Raw genomic sequence first — 15,285 nt, 5'->3', positions numbered from 1 at the left:
CATTGACCCCTCACATGGGTGTCTTTGTGCAGTGCACAACACCATGTACCTGCCCATCCCTCAGGGCAGGAAGAGGGCCTTAGGCTTGGCCTTGCTTCCCCCAGTGTTCTCCCTTCCCTTCCTGTCATGTTGTTAGGAAAAATTATTGTAAATCATTCACTTTTGTGACCTTATCTTCAGAACTTAAAGTAAGTAGGGAAACCACCCTCCTTAGAGCTCTTTATACCCTGTATACCTTTCTCTCCTTTTAACATGTGACTTCTTTCCCTCAGTTGCCCTTCCCTCTTGGCATCTCCCTCCTTCTCTCCCGTCGCCTCATTTCCAGCCCCCGGCAGCCTGCGGGTGGCTCTGGGGGCCTGCCGACAGGTGGGCGGCAGTGGCTCAGGCCCAGCCAGCCTGCTCTGCTCCTTCCAGCTCAGGGCACGGTCCTTTTCTGCGCTTCTCTTCAGAAAAGGAGGCCCTAGAAAAAGCACAACCCCAGTGTACAGTCTGCTTGGAATTCTAGTTAAATTTTAATTCTCATTTGAGCCTGGTTTGCTGTCCTTTCCAGAAAGCCCGCCTCCCTCCCAGCATGTAGCTTCCCATTACTAGAACGGGTGGGATCAGAGTTGCAGAGAAATCGCCAGCTCCACAAGGTCGGGAACCTTTGAGGAAAGCACAGCGGGGCGCCCCAGTGTCCCCTCTGATGGCTTAGGTTGTTGGGGTAGCCGCTGTCCTCCGTTGACTGTCCTCACCCCTCTCTGAATGATCATCGTCAGCAAGAGCATCTAGAAACTCCGTTTGAGTGAGAACTGAAGCACACTGCCAGGGCCGTGGGCTGTGTGCTCACCGTCAAGAACCGTGGAAGAGACTTTCCCTCTTAACTGACGTGAAACCTCACTGAAAAATGCCTCACTTATTTTAAAAATTAAACAGGTAGAACTAAACCATTTGGAATGGCAAGCCGGCTTTTTAAGCTTCTTTAAGAAGCAAATTGTTTTTGGCATGGCAAAGTGGTCTTCCATAAAGAAAAACGTGATGTAAAAAATTCAGTTATAAATTGCCTTTTTCTAGAAATGATTTGAGGATTATAGAAACGTATGCGTGACAACAATGGCTAGGAGGGAATGTTGAGACCTATAGGTGCTTGCTGTGTTCGGAGGGTCTCCTCTGTTAATTAGGATGGAGCAAAATGAGGCCGTGAGCGAACATCACTTATAAAATGACCACCCACGAGCTATAAAGGGCATAAATATGTGTAGGAAGAGATAGAGAAAAGAAAGCAGAGTGAGACTCGTTTCCTGGTGGTTTTGTCTGCATGTACTTTCCCTACCTTTGAGGGACCCTGATTTGTTGAAAGTTAGGGCGCCTAAGCTGAAGGAGTTGGGGGTGGAGGGGGACCCTAGAGAAAAGAAGAGCATTAGAGACGAGGCGATGGGAGAGAAGACAGGAGGGTCCAAGGAAGCAGAGTGTGTTCTTGAACTCGTTAGGTATTATCTGGGTAACTGTTTTCCAGACAGAAATTTGGACCCTTGAAGAGTATCCTCTCCTTGACCTGTCCCCTGAAAGTGCTTAGAGCTCTCTCTCTCTCAAAGACAAGAAAAACTGTAATCAATCTTGGGAAGATTCAGTGAGGAGGAGAAAGAGGAGAAGCCCTCCTTCTTTGGGATAATCCAGACACGGAGGGCTTCCTTGGAGGGAAGGAAGAGGGTTCTGTTCTGACGTTCTGAGGGACAGGATTCTGTCCTGGGTCTTAGAGCTTTAAAACCAGAAGCTAAATGGTGCCTTGAGAACCCCAGAGAACCTGCACCAGCCATTGAAAATACCCCCGAGACCTCAGCCCTTGACTTCCATCTTGAGGCAAGAGCGCAAGCCGGTATTGTCGGCCATCCCCTCGGTCACTCACCCATTTCCTGAGCCCTCGTTCTGTGAGTTCTATCATCGGGACCCTGTAAAGAATAATAGCTCATCTACTGGGCCTCCCTGTGCTTGGCATGTGGGAAGTAATTCCCACAGAGGAAGAACGTGAGGCTCTGAGAAATTATGTATCCAAAGCCATGTGGTGGACACGTGTGTACCTGGTAGAAACCCAGGGTGCTTACACCCCAAAACCCACAGTCTCTCTACAACACCTGTCTCACTGCCCTGGAAACATTTACTTCTCCTTCCTTCGCGGGAAATGGGTGACTTCGCCTTCAGCATTCGTATTCAGTGCTCTACCTGCCTGGTGGCCAAGGGTAAAGACACTGTGTAGAAGTCTCAGATCCTTGGCTCCAAATGCTCCAGCAGAGTCGCCACGGGAAGTACATACACCTGCACGTGGCCCACCTCCACGTCTAGGTGGAAGGAAAGTTGGGTTTGGGGGCCCTGGTATGGAGAGTGGCCTGAGACAGAGCCCCGGGGTGAAGCTGAGGTTGAGTACCAGGTGGAATGACCAGCATGGGGTCCATCTGCAAAGACTGATCAGGGGCAGGTGGCAGAAAATAGGAAGTCCAGGGGTATCAACCCAGTGAGGAGCAGAGGAGGAAGTCTGACAGGATGTCTGGAGGTCTGGGGTCTAGGCACATTCTCCTCGGTGGACTAAACCACTGATGGAGAGGGAGCTTACTTAGAAGGGCACCGGGACCGCTTGGGGGCCTCTCTTCAAACGTTGTGTGTCAACCTTGTGTTTGAAGCTATTGCGGACCAGCGCCCCATCAACTACTGTACCACCGGTCTCCACGACTGTGACATACCCCAGCGGGCTCAGTGTATCTACATGGGAGGGGCCTCCTACACCTGTTACTGTCTGCCAGGCTTCTCTGGGGATGGCCGAGCCTGCCAAGGTGCGTGCTTGCTCTGATTTTTCTCTCTGTGGAGCCCGAAAAAAAATCCCCTCTGCCAATTACCAACTCCCCCTGAAATTAAGAGAATTATTCTTTCATTTGTCTCTCTGCAGTAGTGTGAACCCTGCATTTTCCTTTGGGGGCTGTTCTCATTGGGCAAGACGCTTAGCCTCCCCCCCTACTATTTTGTTCTGTGTGACTTGCTCACGTAGGAAACAATTAGACTCCTACTGTCTACTAGGAACTGAGGAGATTTTCTTTTGCGAAAAGGCAAACAACTCTTGGATACATGGGGCTTGAGGTCCTTTTTGTTTTTTAAGATATATATATCTTTTTGTTTAGTAAGATATATATAGTCATTCCCCTGGCCTGCTCTCACCTTCTGCCCCAAAACAAGCCAAGTCCCCTTACTGAATAAATGACTACCGTCAAAGAATAAACGATTGCCCAGAATTCTTTTAGACCTGAGGTCAGTCCTTCATTGGCTGCCAAGATGTTCTTAAAGATGATTTTAGGTAAGATAACTGTGAAAACAGTCCCCCGACCCTTTGATTGCAAAATTGCTTAACAGCACAGCCTACAGCATTCCTGAAAAGTCCAAGCTTCTCTAAGATGATAATTTCTGAGATACTTTGTTGTCGTTACTGAACACGTGAATTTTCTCTTGTCTCTGAGGTTTTTTCTGTCAGCTGTTAATAATGTTTCCAAACTCTCTGACATTTTTGAAGCTCTCGTTTGTGATGAGAAAGGCTCATTTTATAATGCAAACGAATCTTCTCTCTTTTCCTTTTGCATGCTTGACTTACCATGAAAACACTATCATCAAAGTGAAACACATTTATAAATACACTAGATAGAAATTGGAGAGTTCGTGTTTTGATGAGTCATGTTTGGTAAATTTTAAATTGCTGTTCCCAGATCAGAAACAGAGTCCCCTAGAGTTGAGCAAGTGGTTTAAGTTATTGTGTAAACTATGAATTCCAGAAGAAATTTCACTGTCCCCTGGGCTTGGTGGCTGTTTTGCAGACGTGGATGAATGCCAGTCAAGCCGATGTCACCCCGATGCCTTCTGCCATAACACTCCAGGCTCCTTCACGTGCCAGTGCAAACCAGGTTATCACGGAGACGGCTTCCACTGTGTCCCTGGAGGTAAGGTGTCAGAGACATTTGGAGCTGGTAGGCCATGCCACATTCATGAGTACTGAGTGCATGGCCCTGGGAGAGGAGCTGAGGTGGGGAAGTTGGAGTCTCTGTGGAGAGTCTTAAGGGTTGTTGAGGTGGGAGATCAGAGCACAGCTGCAGTGTATAATTGTGCAGGTTGTGCACTGAACAACTCCGGGGGGGTGCCATGCAGACCATAGCTGTACTGGCAGTTTAGGGTAAGAACTGCTCTGTATTAGGGTTCTCCAGAGAAACAAGAGCTAATAGGATGTGTATGTGTGCATACACACGTGTGTGTGTGTCCATGTTGGTTTGTTTATAAAGAGATGATAAGGAATTGGTTTTCCCAATTATAAAGACTTGCAAGTCCCAAGATCTGCAGTTAGCAAACTGGAGGCCCAGGAAAGCCAATGTTTCCATTTGAATCTGAAGAAAGAGAGAAGCCGGTGTCCTAGGGTCGTAGGTCATCGGGAAGGAAAGATTCTCTCTTAGGCAGGGAAGGCTATCCCAGCTTCCTGGGAGACATGGAGAGTAGAGCTCGGGCAGGGGTGGGGAGCAGGGTGAAGAGCCACCAATGGGGAAAGATGCAGGTTGAGGACTCTACAGAATTGTCCATATTACCTGTTATACCTGGACTGTGTACTTTCTGAAGTTACCTGAGGAGGGGAGGGGCAAAGGGAGAAAGAGAATCCCAAGGGAGCCTGATGAGAGGCTCAGTCTCATGACCCTGAGATCACGACTGATCCAAAATCAAGAATCAGATGCTTAACCGACTGTGCCACCCAGGCGCCCCCATAATCATCTTTTTAAAATGAACACGATTACAATCTCCATTTACACAGAGGATGCTGACGCTTAAGAAGATAAAGGTGTAATCAAGGTCCCACTGGTATTAAGTGCTGGAACCGGGACTCAAACCCAGGTCTGTCAGATGGACTCCAGCCTGGATTCGGTCCCCTAAACCACATGATATTCTGTCATGAGATTAAGGATATATCTGACACCTCAGACTGGAGTCATGTGGTTGCTTATTTGTAATTATTACTCTGTTATTGGCCAGATGTATTTATGCCACTGTAAATATGTCCTATATATACGCAATTATATAACGTTTCAACCAAATATCCATTTTACCACCACCTTTTTAAGCAATTAATAACTATTTCAATGTCTGTCTACACTAGCCTGTGAGTATAGGGTGCATATGCATTTTATTCCTATGTCCCCAGTATCGGGTGGAATATGAGGCCCATGATGGTGCTCACCGATTTATAGTTATTGAAGAAACAGACGAATGCACCAGTTTCCTACTAGCAGTATATAAAAGTATTTATTTTCCCACCCTCTAACAGCGCTAGGTGTGACCAGTTTTTAGGATAGTTGCCCATCAAAAAGGAGAAAAATAATAGATTTAAAGTTAAAATTTGGGTATATAATACTACATGTTTCTGGTCTACATTGTTTTCTTCTGATTAGAACAAGGATCTGCATACTACCACTTGCACATCAAATCTGGCCCACCTCCTGTTTTTGTAAATAAAGTTTTATTGGAAAACATCCATGCTTGTTAGTTCATGTATAGCCTATGGCTTCTTTGATTTTACAATGGCTGAGTTCAGTAGATGTGGCAGAGACTATAAAGCGTACAAAGCCTGAAATATTTACCACCTGGCCCTTGATAGGAAATGTTTCCCAACCCCAGCCAAGAAGAACCGAGGCAGGGCCAACCTTTTGTTCCTGAAGTTGTGGGTAAAAACCATCATGCCGCCCATAGATTCTGATAGGCAGGTTACATAGAGAAGAGTTCATGATAATCTCAGTCAAGACATTCCAGCAGCTACTAAAAATGACTAACATTTGTTATTTCCTTAGGCTTGCTTAAATCACCAGTTCAAAAAGAAGCAGATGTTTCATTTTTTGGGTTTTGGTTTTGGTTTTTAACCTCACTTCTTGCCCCTTCTCTAAGGCTCTGTTAACTAAATAGAAACAAATTCAGCCCTGCAGGCTGAGATATGAAAACGGGACAAGGATAAAACCAATCAGAGCTATCTGCTAGGATTGTTTATATATTCCATCCCATTCTCTTAAGATCAACATCTAGTTATATCATCGAGAGAGGATGTGCCCTAGAAATATACGTGAATGTTCATTGAGTATTGTAACAAAAAAAATCTAAATGATTATCAATAGGAGGAATGGACCAGTGAGTTTTGGTACAACTCATACAATGAAATAATATACAGCAGTTACAATGAGTGAGCTAGAGTTGATGGATAAATCTCAAAAACTTGCTAAGCAGGAAAAAAGTGGCAAAAGGATATATACAGTATGATCCCGTTTATGTAAAATATAACACCGTATGAAAATAAAGTGTGTATACATATGTAAGAAAGCTACAAAATACATATATAGGGATGAAAAACAAAAACTCAGGGCTCAAGTTTACCTGCACAGTGAGAGAGAGGCAGTTGGGATTAAGGAGGGCTGCATAGGGGCCGCTTTCGTATTTCTAATTATTTTTTTCACCTGGAATAGGAACACAGAGGTTTTCTTCATATTTTCTAAATTTTGTCTGACTAAAACATTTTATGAAATATTAACAGAGAGAAAAATAATGTGTAGTGTCATCCGGACTCCTATTGCCAAACACAGTGAAGTGCAGGGAATCAGTCAGCATTTAATTTGGTACCTACTGTATACAGTGGGGACAAGTTTTACAAGAATCAAACTAAACTGGCTTTGAGGGTGAGTGAGTAAGTTAAGGTCATGACGACTGCAGTGTCACCCAATGACAGGCAAGACAAGAAATTGGGATTTGGGGGCGCCTCGGTGGCTCAGTCGTTAAGCGTCTGCCTTCAGCTCAGGTCATGATCCCAGGGTCCTGGGATCGAGCCCCGCATCGGGCTTCCTGCTCCGTGGGAAGCCTGCTTCTCCCTCTCCCACTCCTCCTGCTTGTGTTCCCTCTCTCGCTGTATCTTTCTCTGTCAAATAAATAAAATCTTTAAAAAAAAAAAAAAGAAAGAAATTGGGATTTGCTCCCACTGCACCTCTGCACTCTTGCTCACAACCCAAGTGTGGATTGTGAAATCAGTTCAGTAGACTGCTATTATCTTTTCTTTTCAATGAAATAGAACAGAGAACAATAATCAGGAAAACATCCCAGTAGGTAGAGTGTACATAGTAGGGAAAAGTACCATTTCATGAAATGACGCTTGTCTTGGTGAATGGGTGAGTATGTGAGCACACGCATCAGTGTGCCCGTGTGTATTGAGTTGCTGAGTGAAATGTATTCCTGTGGGTCATGGCCAGAAAGGTTGAAGGCCACCATGCTACAGTTGACTCTTGAACAACGCGGGGGTTTGGAGCACTGATTCCCTCCCCCCACACACGCACCCAGTTGAAAATCTGTGTATAACTTTTGACTGACCCAAAACTTAACTACCGATAGCCTACTGTTGACCAGAAGCCTTACTAATAACATAAACAGTCAATGAACTCATAGTCTGTATGTTATATATGTATTATATACTGTATTCTAACCATAAAGTGAGCTAAAGGAAAGAAAATGTTATTAAGAAAATCATAAGGAAGAGAAAATACATTTACATACTGTTTGGCAAAAAAATCCACAGTTCAGGGGCACCTTTGTGACTTAGTCGGTTAAGCGTTTGACTCTTGGTTTCAGCTCAGGTCGTGATCTCAGGGTCACGGGATTAAGCCCCGTGTTGATCTCTACGCTCAGCTCAGAGTCTGCTTGAGATTCTCCCTCTCCCTCTGCCCCTCCCTCCGCTCATGTGTTTTTCTCGATCCCTCTCCCCCCCCTTTTCTCTCTCTCTAAAATAAATCTTTTTTAAAAAAATCCACAGTTCAGACCTGTGTTGTTCAAGGGTTAATTGTAGTTATCTATTGTAATAAAGGATCCCCAGAGTTAGCAGCTGAAAACATAAATATTATCTCACAGTTCTGAGGGTCAGGAATTCAGGAGCAGCTTAGCTGGGTGGTCTTGGTTCAGGGTCTCTCATTAGGTTGTTGTCAAGGTAGTAGCTGGGGCTACGGTCTTCTCTGAGGCTCACTGGGGGCTGAGGGACCCACGTGGTTGCTGGCAGGCCTCTGTTCCTCATGGGCTGTTGGACTGAGGACTTCAGGTCCTCACAGCCTGGGTGTCTTCACAGGGCTGCCTCAGTGACTTCAAGACCTGGCAGCTGGCTCCCTCCAGAGCGAGTGATGAGAGAGAGAGCACATCCAAGATGGAAGCCACGGTCTTTTGTAACCTCATCTGGGAAGTGACAAGCTGTCACTTCTGGTAATACTATTATCACAGGTCAACCCTCCGACAGTGTGAAAGGGAATTGCCTAAATGTGAGAATGCCAGGAGGCAGGAGATTGGGGCCATCTTGGAGGCTGACAGCCACAGCCGCCGACCTTGTCTGGGGGAATGTAACTGTCTAGAGTTTTGGAAAGTAGGAAAGTGGATTATTAGCGGATCAAAGAGGCATATACAAAGTCCTGGCTAGAATTGTAAAGCCTGATCCTTAAGGGCAAATACCAAGCCCACCGATGTTTGATTACATCTCCTCACGCTTGGCACCCGTCACGCTTACCAGTATGTTGTACCGAAAGACAGACCACACATCTTTAGACACAAAGGTAATTCAGGAGTTCAGAGAGCAGGGCTGCAAAGAAAGACGAAAACATTTAGGATGATACAACTTAAAGAAGAGAAAGCTGAGGAACAATTTAATGGACACTTTTTGTTTGTTATATGTCTTGTTTGTGTTTCAGTGTGCCCTTTGCTTCAAGCAAACCCAATGTTAGAAAACTTGAATTTCCCAGTTAGATCTAGAAGGGGCTCTAGAAAGTCTATAATTCATCTTTGTTTTACAAACAAAGAACATGAGGCTTGAATAATTTTTGGTTTACAAAAAGTTCCTTGAACTCCTTGTATAAGAGAATTTTCTATGGCAATTTTTCTCAAAATTGAGTAAGACCCTTTATTTATTTATTTTTTTTAAGATTTTATTTATTTGACAGAGACACAGAGAGAGAGGGAACACAAGCAGGGGGAGTGGGAGAGGGAGAAGCAGGCTTCCCGCTGAGCAGGGAGCCCCATGTGGGCCTCAATCCCAGTTCCTGGGATCATGACCTGAGCCGAGGGCAGAGGCTTAATGACTGAGCCACCCAGGCGCCCCTTGAGTAAGACCCTTTAAAAAAAAATTCTTAAGGTCTCTGGTGTTAGATTATTTTTATTATAGATAAATCTAGGTGTGTGAAAGAGCCCCTAGGAATAGCTGTCCCCTGGTGGGGGCAGACTAGACAGAAAAAAGCTGAATAAGTAAGGCCTCGCCAAACGAGTTCCTCCACCCCACTGAGTATATCAGAGGCTACAATAGTTATTTATTTGAATTAACACAGAGAAAGAAATTTAATCAGGCAGGAAATAAAATGCAAGTCAAGAGATTTAAAAGGTGCTTTTTTTCTTATTTCTCCATTTCATTTTTCTCTCATTTTCTTTGTCCCCAACATTGAGAAAATCACCCCAGACTTCCTGCTCTTCCCTGGATAAATATCAGGTCTTGCCTGCTTCTTCAGACTAGGTGAATAAAAGGAATCTTGCCCGAGTTGTCATTTTATCAGCCAGAAACAGGGTCAGGAAATGTGTCTCTTTACCCCTCCCCATCCCACCCGCAATGGAGGGGTAAGACCCTCAGCAGGGGGCTCCCACTAGGGCTGCTTTTGCTGCCTGCTGGCCAGGCTGGGAAGCCATCCCAAAAAACCCAGTGACGTCACAGCTTTCCATAAACATACTTGAAATTCCATTTCCTGAGTCACAATTGGTAGGTTTTCTCCTCCTCTTTATAAGTTCAAGGTACAGCACTTAAAAGTTCCTCTATAAATTGTAGATCACGTGAGATTTTGTATGTTGGCCAAACACCATGTCAACACCAAACTGTCAGCCACATAAAATGGAGTAACCCCTACTTCCTTAAAAGTTTGGTGTGGTTGATAGCACACACAACACCAGGCCTGTTTTCTAGTTGGAAAGGCAGCACCATACACAGACATCGACGGAAGGAAACTGAGTCCGTGGGTCACAGATAATTTCAGTGAGTGTGTTAAGCTCACTTGTCTATATCACCGTTGACATAACACGTCCAGTGTGCTTGAACCGTTCTGGGCACTGGGCTCGTGGATGCAGAGGGGCAGGGCCTGGGCCAGGAATCCAAAGACCCAGGTTCTAGCTTGAGCTGAGTCACTTCCTAGTGCTGTGGCCTGGGAGCCCCTTCGCCAATCTGAGCCTTGGGTCTCTCATTTGGTGTAAAAAATAAGAGTTGTCTGTTGCATACAACTGTAGTAGAGAATTAAATGAAACGTGTGAATGGAGACAGTTGATATGGGAACTCTAAAACACTGTACACATGCAAGATATTGAGGAAGTAAACAAGTTCTACGTCCAAGGGCTAACAAAACCCAACACCTTTATTCTCGAGCATTTGACTTATTTGTATCTTCATTTGGCTCTTCCTACGGCAAATATGTTGTTTGTTGGTTTCTTTTTTAATATTAGCCCCTAGGACAAAAGGGAAAGCATACCCACTTTTCCCTTGCCAGGTTCAACACACACCTTCCTGGCCCACTCACTGCTTCTGATCACGGGAGCAACCACGCGAAGCAGGCTAGCGTGAGAACTGGCAGTGTAGACAGAAGGTACTTTAAACATTTGCTGAATGTCACTGTGGAGGCCATGTGTAGACATAGACGCAAATGAACATTTGAGTGTGGGATTTCAAATTACGTCTGTATGCATCGTCTCATCATATTTCACTTCTCACAGTAATACGTGAGATTAGTTACTGCCGCCATTGCTGTCCTACAGTGAGGGATGTGGCTTATTCAGTGTCGCTGACGTGCCCAAGATAACACGGAAAGCGGTGGAACCGAGAGTCAGAAACACTTTTCAGACACAAAGTTCTGTGAAACAGAGTACTGTATGTTACGTTACAAGATATATTATCACCAATACATTAATATATTAGTTAACACATTAATATGTGAATTAATATGCCAACTGAAGGCCCCACCCTCCCCTCATACCATTTTATATTTATATAAAATATCTCCCTAACGTAACTAGCAATGCCCTAGAGCAGGGGTTGATAACTAGAATCCCCACAGGCTGAATCTGGCCCAGTGTTTTTGTAAATCAAGTTTTATTGGAACTCTCATTCATTTATGTATTGTATTTGGTTGCTTTCATGCCACAACTGCAGAGTTGTGGCCACACTCCAGCCATTGTGGAACCAGCTACAGCTCTGCGTACTGGGGAGTCATTGATTGATTCCAGGCCATTCCCCACAGATAGAGAATTATTTCCTTACCTGGGGATCCAAGTTCCAGGTTAAGAGGCCATGTTTCATGCCAAACACGAGCTCATTGCTAAAAGGAAACACAAATGTTGGAAAATGTGCCCTGGGATGTTTGGTCTCCCAAATCTTTGACCTGGACTCGCTGTGGATAATCAAGAAGCTTGAGATGATAAAAAAGGACAAATTTCAGAGAAATGAAGTTTCTTAAAACAAATTTCTGTGATGCCCATCAAGTAATGAATGGATGAACAAAATGTGGTCTAGCCATCCCGTGGAATACTATTCAGCCACGAAAAGGAATGACATACTGATGGATCCTACACTGTGAACGAACCCTGAAAACCTGCTGAGTGAGAGTGGCCAGACACAATGGGTCACGTGTCGTATGCATGACACGTATGTGTCACATTTATAGGAAATGTCCAGGAGAGGCAATCCATGGAGACAGGTCGCAGGTTGCTGGCTGCCAGGGGCTGGGAGGAGGCAGAAGTGGAGAGCAAACTGCTTCTAGGTGTCAGCTTTCCTTTGGAGCTGAGGACAGTGGCTCAGAATTCCATAGAGGTGGTGGTTTTGTCATATCGTCATACCGTGATTAGACTAAATGCTACTGAAGTGTTCGCTGTGAAATAACTAATTTTGTGTTCTGTCAGTTTTGTCTCAATGTTTACAAACAAAACAAATCGCTGAGGAGAGAAAAGAAAATGTAAATATGATGTTGACCGTGACATCCGTTAAATAATACGATATTTTCAATTTCAGAAAATGAACCACACAAAACCCAGTGATGAGCTTCCGTGGGTCTGCGTCCGGTGCGGGTCTCTCGCAGTGGACACTGCCCGGTCACACAGCTGACCACCTCCCCTGTCCTTGTCTCTGTCGTAGAAATGGAGAAAACCCGATGCCAACTGGAGAGAGAACACATCCTCAGGGCAGCGGGGGTGACGGGCTCACAGCGGCCCAGCCTGTTTGTCCCTGAGTGTGACGAGCATGGGTACTACGTGCCCACCCAGTGCCACGGCAGCACGGGCCAGTGCTGGTGCGTGGATCGCGACGGCCGTGAGCTGGAGGGCACCAGGACCAGGCCCGGGATGAGGCCCCCCTGTAAGTCGGAGGGCAGCGCTGCGCTGAGCTTGGGTCTGAGAAGGGCCTCAGGGATCAGAGTCCCCGTGCCCGTGAGCAGCCCTGGACACAGGTGCCACATTCTGTCTGCCCTAAATCCTGCACTGCTCCACCGGCCCGGACCCCATTCCCTCCCTCCCTCCCTCCCTCTCTTCCCTCTGCACCCCTCTTCTCTGTCCCCCTCATCATGCACCCCACTCCCTCCATCTCTCTGTCCCAACCCTCTCCTCATACCGGTTCTCTTCCTCTCTGTGCACACCTGTTGGGTACAAATTTCAGTGGCACTGGGTGGCCATACCGCATTGGTAGCAGAGGGTATGTGTGCTGTAGGTCCCTCAGGACAGACTCCCTGCGGTGGCCCCCTGGCCTCCCAGCAGCTGCGGGCTGGGATGTGGCAGGCTTGGAAGAGGCCAACCGAAGGCCTTCTCTGGGAGGTGCGGGGCCGGGAGCGGGGGGAGCGTGAGGCCGGCCGGGCTGTGCTGCTTGGGACCCATACTGCCTCAGCCTCCGCACTAGAGAGGAGCAGAGCAATCTCTAGGAGGGATCCCAGCTCTAAAATCCTGCAGGAAATGGTCATTGCCACAAGCGACCAGAATCAATCAGTCCTTGAAGCTCCATTCTCAATTCAGCTGAGGATCAAGGACTGATCCTCTACCAGATATGTCCCGGAAGCTGCTAAGAGGCCGCTAAGTGAGTAGGGAGTGGTCCTTAATTCATGCAGCCAACATTAACTGAGCTTCAGAGGCTGGGGTCAGTGCCCGGGGGTCCAGAGGGGGAAGTCACAGAGGCGGCCCCCGGAACCTCGCGGGGCAGGGAGAGGAGCTCCATGAGAGAGGAGGGGGCCGAGAAACCCAGAGGCTTATGAGGGTGGTGGGCTAGTTGGGGAAGGTGTTGCAGACGAATATGTTATTGAGCAGAGGCAAAGGTAGCAGCTCTGGGGACGCTGGGGTTGAGGAGGCCGATTGCAGGCAGCAGGTGCAGGCTGAGAGGTCGGAGAGAGGAGGGGAGCCTGGGGGAGGGCCTTGGATGCCCAGCAGAGGGGCCTGGGGTTGATCTCGAGGGCAGCCGGGAGCCCGGGGAGGGTCTTGAGCATGCATTCATGCGACCAGGTTCGGGTTTTAGAAATACCGCTGGCTGATGGGTAGAAGCTGAGCTGGAGTGAGCGGCCCCGGCGGGTGCCTAACAGGTGAGGGAACCACCTGGCTTGCTGGCAGGGAGTTTAGAGAGGAGGGATGGAGTCCAGAGCTAGTAAAGGAGTCAGCCAGCCTGGTTTATGTCACTGACTGGGTACGATGGGCAAGACAGGCAGGCCAGAGAAAGAAGTGGAAATGGCCCCAGTAAGGACCGGGTCCAACTCTCTCTCTTCAGAGAGCCGGGGACAGAGCCCCGGAAGGGCCGCGACTCGTCCATTCCGGCCCCTCCCCCTGCAGCCCGGGCTGCCTGTCCCTTCTCAGGACATTGTCTCGTTGGGGGGAGCCAGGGAGTAGTGCCACGCATCGGGGTCTGCGTTGAGGAGGCGAGGCCGAACCTGGGGGAGAATGAGCCCCTGACCATCATTCTGTTCCTGGAAGGCCCAGGGAGGGCATGTGCCCGCTCGTTGGGTTGGGTCTGTGACTCGCCCGCCCCGCGGGACAGGGAGTGTAGGGCAGGTTTGCTCTGAGCGCCCCTCCCGCCTTGGGAAGCTCAGCACCTTCCCCTGGAGTGCGAGCTCCCTGGGGGCAGGGGTTTTGGGGGGCTACTCTTGCTGTCGTTTTGGTTCACTGTGGCAGCCAGTGTCCAGAGCAGGGCTGGAATGGTTACATTATTTCTGTTTCTGGTAAGGGGAAGGCTAAGCCGTTGTTGGGCGTTTGTTTGTTTGTTTGTTTTCACATGACCTTTAATATTAAACTCCTGCCTGGCCTTATCTTCTTCACAAATGCCCTCTGTGGTCTTTCTGCTCCTTGTGCTTCTAGATGTACAGTGGGCACTGTGTGGCTCTGCTGTCTTTGGTGCCACGAAGGTGGCATGACCCCGTGTGTGCGTTCCTGCTGCACGGAGGCCTTGCTCATTGACCTCTCCTGCCACCCAGGTCTGAGTACAGTGGCTCCGCCGATTCACCATGGACCCTCCGTTCCTACCGCTGTGATCCCCCTGCCACCTGGGACCCACTTACTCTTTGCTCAGACTGGGAAGATAGAGCGCGTCCCCCTGGAAGGAAGCACCATGCAGAAGACAGAAGCCAAGACGTTGCTTCACGCCCCGGTGAGTGCCGGCTAATTGCACATTAGCAATTAGCTTCGGTGCTTCGGTGACCTGGGAAATCAAGCAGGGAGTTGTTAGACCAGCCCCGGGGCCTGACCCCTGGACTCAGGAGCCTCTTGATTTCCGTGTGACCCCAGGTGTCCATCTCTAGATGGGGCCACTGTATTCTTGAGCTGCCTGTGGAGCTCCAGGAGGGGTTGGGAGCAGAAGCGGAAGGCCTTTCAGAGACCACTGCGGTGTCTGACCCTTTGGGTGGGGGCGTCACATGGGCTAGGTGTCTCGTTTGTGTGCGTCTCCCAGGTCCGACCTTGCCGTTCCTGCTAAATTAGTGCAGCGGCTCATGTTTGGCAGACCGTCAACTCTAGATCCTCATATCTGCCCCGAGGCAATAATAGGCTTCAGCTTCGAGCTTTTCAAAGCGTCAAAGATGCATTTTGTGAGTTGGAGGTTTTTGTCCGTTAGATAGAGGTTGGACACTTCTGAAAAGCCTTCCAGTTTCATCTGCAATCCTGACCACCCCCCCAGCCCTCAGCAAGAAACCAGACCTGAGAACTGGGGTCTTCTGGCACGATTCGGTCAGGGTTGCCGGGGCAGAG

The 15,285-nt window shown here is 47.8% G+C and overlaps 1 protein-coding gene across 2 annotated transcripts in view; it reads left to right on the top strand.

Moving 5' to 3' along the window:
• NID1 (nidogen 1) overlaps positions 1–15,285 on the top strand; it is a 78,837-nt gene that overhangs the window by 50,524 nt on the left and 13,028 nt on the right. The window contains exons 11-14 of one of the 2 annotated variants that reach the window (XM_006746081.3): positions 2,655–2,804; positions 3,831–3,953; positions 12,212–12,430; positions 14,517–14,689. In XM_006746081.3, coding sequence (XP_006746144.1) covers positions 2,655–2,804; positions 3,831–3,953; positions 12,212–12,430; positions 14,517–14,689 — 665 coding nt within the window. The remainder of the gene's footprint in view (positions 1–2,654; positions 2,805–3,830; positions 3,954–12,211; positions 12,431–14,516; positions 14,690–15,285) is intronic. The other variant, XM_031016756.2, reaches the window with a different exon arrangement.

This window comes from Leptonychotes weddellii, chromosome 6, assembly GCF_054177405.1.
Source record: "Leptonychotes weddellii isolate Sample4059 chromosome 6, ASM5417740v2, whole genome shotgun sequence".
NCBI lineage: Eukaryota > Metazoa > Chordata > Mammalia > Carnivora > Phocidae > Leptonychotes > Leptonychotes weddellii.
Note: the sequence above shows the minus strand (reverse complement) of the source record. Positions and strands in the feature narration are given on the sequence as shown.